This window comes from Chelon labrosus (genome assembly GCF_963514085.1).
Source record: "Chelon labrosus genome assembly, chromosome: 13".
In the NCBI taxonomy this organism is placed as follows: domain Eukaryota; kingdom Metazoa; phylum Chordata; class Actinopteri; order Mugiliformes; family Mugilidae; genus Chelon; species Chelon labrosus.
The window spans coordinates 7,364,507-7,370,646 of record NC_140346.1 but is presented as its reverse complement, the minus strand read 5'-3'; the positions used below and the strand labels follow the sequence as shown (position 1 = coordinate 7,370,646).

At 40.2% G+C, this 6,140-nt stretch overlaps 1 protein-coding gene across 1 annotated transcript in view; it reads left to right on the top strand.

The window, feature by feature from the left end:
- The first annotated feature begins 436 nt into the window (after positions 1–436).
- ankrd13b (ankyrin repeat domain 13B) overlaps positions 437–6,140 on the top strand; it is a 43,694-nt gene continuing 37,990 nt past the window's right edge. Inside the window, exon 1 of the mRNA XM_084559083.1 lies at positions 437–956. Within this exon, the coding sequence (XP_084415209.1) occupies positions 849–956 (108 nt within the window). The 5' untranslated portion in view covers positions 437–848. The remainder of the gene's footprint in view (positions 957–6,140) is intronic.

Sequence of the window (6,140 nt, the reverse complement as noted above, 5' to 3'; positions counted from 1 at the left end):
CACTGCATCAATTTTCACAGATATGGCTAAATGGATTTAAATAAGTAATTTAATGTGATTCTATCATAAGCACAGCAACACAAACCAAAAACAAAGGGAAGCAGAAGAAGATGAGGAGGAACGAGAAGGAGTCAAACCACACTCACAGATACCGCCACATATAAATAAAATAAAACAAACAATAAAGGACACAGAACATAAAACAGTAAATGACCTAAAAGTAGGTTAAGGCTTATAAAAATTGATAAGTCTGGACCGGTTTTGTCTTTTGCAATGCATGTCCTGGCTGTGTAGTTGTTTCCATCCCTGTAATGGGGCCCATGTGATGAGCTGCACTGCATTTAAACACGAAAGATTTTGATATCAGCAGGTTTTTTTTTTTTTGTTTCTTCCCTGAGACATATTAGCCCAACATCTCCGAACGCGGATTGGCTGAGTGTGCGCACATTTCATTGCAGCTTGTCAACGCATCTTTCTCAGTCACCACCGGATGGGAGGAGAGCTGGAGGATAGATGCGTTAGAGTAGGCAGCGAGGAGGGAAGAGAGAGAGAGAGAGCGAGAGGCAAGAGGTGGAGGCACGGGTGGATAAGAGATAAAGGTGTAGCCCGACGCACCGAGACAACCAAACGAATGCTTTCTCTCTCCCTCTAAAGGACTGGCCGCTTATTCAAAGCAGAGCGAGTGAGGAAATCATCAGTCCACTTTCAGACTAAGGTTGCCCACACACGCCTTTTGGGCATCACGGCCGATCAACGATGATAGGATCGATCATATAGCGAAAATTCACGACAAAGTGTTCTTGCAATCCACAGTGAAGAAAGAGGAGAAGGCAAACTATGATCCGAGGATGATTTCCGCAAAGAAAACTCCGGAGAAGAGTCGATATCCTATCCACTATTTGGTGTGGCACAACAAACACCGACAGCTGGAGAAGGAGCTGGCAACGAACGAGCAGGTGAGGCTGAGAAGAGCGGTCAGATGTGTCTTTCCTTTCACACACACGCACACACACACACACACACACACACACAGAGGCCCGTTTCTTTATTACAGGGCGATTATAAAAGGTGTGCAGGTCCTCAGCTGTAAATGGTGGTGGTGTAGGTGGCATCCACGGAGCACCCCATTCAAGAGCCTGGTCAGTAATAGCGCAGTTAATTGTTATCTCATGGGTGGAGGGAGACACTTGTAGACTGTATGGTTTAAGATTTGCATAGGCTGTACCTATGCCGTTTTCTTTACGCCATTCCGTTTTTAGATTACACTGTGACAGGCTTCTCATCTGAAAGGTATATGGCGTTTGAAATGTCCACCCACTCCCTAATTTTAATATGCATGAGAAGTTGCGTGAGGAGTTTATTTTTGGAAAAATTCAAAGTGCAGGCTGATGCTGTTGCGGAATGTAAGTGCCTGTGTTTGTCAGAGGGGCTTTATGTATGCTTTAAGCAGGCATTATTGCTTTATCTGCTCAAAACTGAACACTCTCCACCTTCCCACCTGCACCTAAACCATTTGTGAGTGGGTGAGACAATGCAGATGCTGTAGCTTGTGGGCGAGCAGTTGCCCACCGCCAACACCACAGTAAATCCAGTTATAGAATCATCAAGGGGTTGTATTGCCGTGTGTTTTCCAGGTAGGATGTACGGTATGTAATAAACACAAAGCACACATCGTCCTTTTCTCTCACTGGTAAAAGTTTATTTCAGCTTAAAGCAAGGGATCAGATAATTTGATGAATTACGCTGCGTGTTTCTGGGAGAATGAGAGACTATGCAAGAGCAGTCATGCTTGTGAATTCAGCCACATTTTTTATTTTTTTTTGCTAATGTACTGAAGCACTTTCCCATTATATAAGAGATGCCGCAGGTTAGCTAAACTAAACGGATTTTTGAGTGCACGCATCATGCAGAGATCTCAAGACATCACATTTCTACACTCTCTTGCCCACACACGTTTACGCACACACGCCTGTGCGTACACACCTTTACCTTCTTGTGGTTGCAAAATCACAACCCGGGAAGCCTTTTCTTTACACCAAAATGATCTGGGAGCAAACTTACCACGAGGTGTGTGTGACATTTAGCATTTCGCCCTTAACCATAATAGCTGCTGCACACCTCACAGTGAAGAGGCTCTTAGGGCAGGCCTATGGTGTTCAAGTCACTGCCAGAGGCGACATGCCGTGTTTCGATTTCTTACATTTCTATCTTCCATGCACAAGTATGTATCTTTTGTCTGTAGCTAATGATGATGGGGGGGGGATCCCCCAACTTTCATTTAGCATCAACATTTTTCACTGTCCAGTTCTTTATCTAATGTCAGTCAGGCTCTGAAACTAGGGACCAATATCCCAACAGATTCAAAGCATTGTGGACGTGTCAGCGTTTTATCAGACCATGTTTGTCAACTCAATTTCCTGAAAGAGGTGACATATCCATCTTCTGTTCTTGTCAGACATGGGTAATGGTAAATGGTCTCGTATTTATATAGCGCTTTTCTACGTACTGGTGCTTGCCACTGGCAGCAACATGCGGTTTAGGACACCGTGGCATGAGATCAGTGTACCGGGGATTGAACCTCTACCTACCGAGCCACATTTTCGAGATGCCACCCCTATTATGAAAGAAACTCAGTAATGATATTAGATAGTAATGATATAGCTCTACACTCTAATTAATAATCAAGTACTGTATGTGGGCATTACAAAAAGCTCTTTTTTAACATAAAATAAACATAAACATAAAATATATTGACTCTTAATTTCCACATCCTGACTCCTACCCTGTTGTACCCATAATTTTATTTATACTACAAACATAATTACATTGCAGTTTAGGTGGTTTTAATGACATATTAATTATTGATATATGGCTTTGTTCTGGAGTAAAAATCCACATCAAATTCCCTAAACTAAAAGTTTTGCCTGTGTTTTGTTTACACCGATACAGTATGCTCAATAAATTAGCCCTCACATTCCCCGTATTCATCCATTTTTCAGGAGCCCTTGCGTCTATAAATATTTTAAAATGCAAATTTTGTTGCTGTTCTGCTTATCATTTGAACCCAGGACCTTTATGTCATGCATTTGATCTTTTTTCCAAAGCCAAACACACACAAACACTGTGTTGTACTTATTTCTGCTGTACTGTTGGAGCACATACACAGATCTGTAGACATCTCAAGGGCTAAAATGCAGATGAACTTTAATAGATCAGCTGGATTGTTCACCCGCCTCTTACTTGTGCTCAGTAACTTTTTTTTTCGATTGTAGTTTTTAATGGAGGCCTACGGGGCAGTCATTATTGACTATCATATAAAATGTTGTCCTCAGAAGCAACCCGATCAAACATGAACCCTGTGTAAATCTACACTATTTGAAATGTAAAACTATAGTAAATCTCAACATCTCCTTGGCTTCTTGCTTATATTGGATTTCATAGATGTCAGATTGTATTCTGTAATGTGGCTTTAAAGCTGTTTATTGGTGCCAGGAAAGGCCCCAGTAAAGTAGAAAATGTGAAGAAAGTCAGATAATAGAACTTTTTCCCTATTTTTCATAACAACCATTATTCATCATTCCTTTCCTTTTATGTCAGCACCAGAGGCGTTCTCGCTGGCCGTAAAGCTCAACTCGATCTGTTTGATGGCAGATCAGAGCAAGCGTGGATACACCAAAAATTCAACTACACAACTTCACTTCGTTCCTGTCTCTCTTTATTGTTTCCCCCTCATAGTTTCTCAACTTCTCTTGGTGTAGTTATACGCACATCTGCATCATGGTTTCACATTTGCTGTACATCCCTGTTTTTTTTCTTGTTGTTGTTTTTTTGCACATTAAACACCCTTCCTGAACTCATCACATCTACCAAACTAATAAAATTAGCATCAAATCAGCATCAGATCCCAGTAACTCATTTGATATACAGTTATGACACACTTTCCATCGCAAACTTAGCCCTTAGTTTTGTGTGTTGCTGCATAAACTGGGACAGCACAAGCACAACATTCTCCACCCCTGAGCTCCTGTCAGTCACAAGCAGTGAAACACCTACTGCATGTGCAAACTGTGTGATGCTGATGACAGACGTCGAGAAGTATTCTGGATAGCTGTGGCCATGACTGCTGAGTGATTTAATAATTATCTTCACAGCTGCAGGCAAAGAGGTGGAAGTTGAATGCTTTAGTAGTAATGCATACAGTGCCCTGTCCCCTGATTTTAAATAGCTACATGCTAATTGATGGTATGTCGGCTGAAGTGTTTTTTGCTAAGTTGTGACTACGGTTGGTATGTATTTGCAGTGCTGTAACCACACAGTGAGTTGCTAAGCTTGCTAATAGATTTTTTGTTTTATTTATTACAGTCTCCCTCGTACATTTTCCCCTGTCAGGTATGAAGATTGTTAATAAAGAAGCAAGACGCTTGCTTCCTGTCTTGTGAAAAACGAGTTTGGCTGAAGGTTTGACTGGGTTAGCAAACCAGCTGTAAACTAACTGTAATTTAAATGTGAAGTGGTCCTCTTTCTTTAGATTCTGAAATACCTGCTCGAGTAAATCAGGACACTAAGTTTACCTTGCCAAGTATATCCAAGGCCCACTTGGCTTGCCCGCAGTCTGTGCATAACCAGGACACTGCATGACCTCGACTCAGATTTCCATGCTCAGAAGTGGAATACTGCAAACATAAAAATCAAGGCCACTAACCTGAATTTCTCATTGACCTACTGTGATTATATAGAGATAGGTCAACCAAACCAGAGACAACATGAAGGAGTACGTAAAAGTGGTGATTTTCTTTATACGTTACATACGTGTGGATGTAATGTATAAACATTAAGCTGGACAGTTTATGTTTGTAGAATCATGGATACTTATCCATTTATTATATTACACTGTAGTATGAACAGTGGAAACTGAACTACTCAAGTATAGTATTTAGTACAATTTTGTACACATAAAGTATACGTTAATTGAGTATTGACATTTTATGCACCTTTATAACTTCACTACACTATATTTCAAGGGGAAATATACTTTACTCCACTACATTTATTTGGCATTTATTGATTGGAGTTTCTAGACTACAGATTTTATATAACAAGTGTTTAAACTCGTTGTAAAAGATTAAACCAGAGGTTTCCATACTTTCTGGCGTCTGACATCTTACAAAATGTAGTGTGTTGTCCATGTCCCATTTCAAACGTCTTTGAGCTGTTAACAGCTTCACCAAAGAGTGAAAATTTCACATGGTTTCATTATAGTAACAGATTTGTTACTTGAACTTTTCTTCTTATTCTCCCATTTATAATAAATCTGATGACTCTGAGAAGTAATGACCCTCAGATTTATCCGCTGTCTGTACAACAGTAACATGGTTCCTACATACTGATGCTTCACTGTTAATGATCTAATGATTATACACAATACTTACCTTTAATAATTATATTTCATGCAGGGCCTTTTCTTGTTATGGATTTTCAGTACTTCATTTTAGTTAAGTAAAGGATCTGAATACTTCTTTCATCACTGGTAAACATTTTGGCGTTTGGTTTTTGGAAGCCAGATACTGACTGTATTGTGACTGTAACTATTTCAATGTGTACAGCTGACAAACTAAGGGGACAGGGTGAAAACAGAGGCAGATGCCTATTCCTAACCACCATGACAGAAAAAGACAAGCAGAGCATAGAAGCAGAAGAAGAATATTAGCGAGACATCTGCATAATTCCAGTGGCAACTGTATATTATTATAATACAATGCATTGTGATGCTTCCTATGATATCACATGATGAGCCATGCTGTTAGAGACCAAATAACAGAGGCAGCATTGTGAAGATATTACATGCTAATGTTTATTCTCTGATGAACTCCGTTTGCACTCAGCTGTGGAAAAATAGTATAATATGACCAAACTCCCTTGTTATGCCTCAGTATCAAAAAAAAAAAGCAGTGTCTGTCTCCATATCAGAGCTTTTCTTAAAGCCTGTGTAGCCTTTGGTGAAATGATGAGACTCGTTTCATTCCACCACGTGCATGCATCAAATATCCGGAATAAAGTGTGGGACTCTCCCAGGCTCGCCTTATGCTTTATAAGCAGAATGGGACATCCAGTACACATAGATACAGTACAGAGCATGTTTG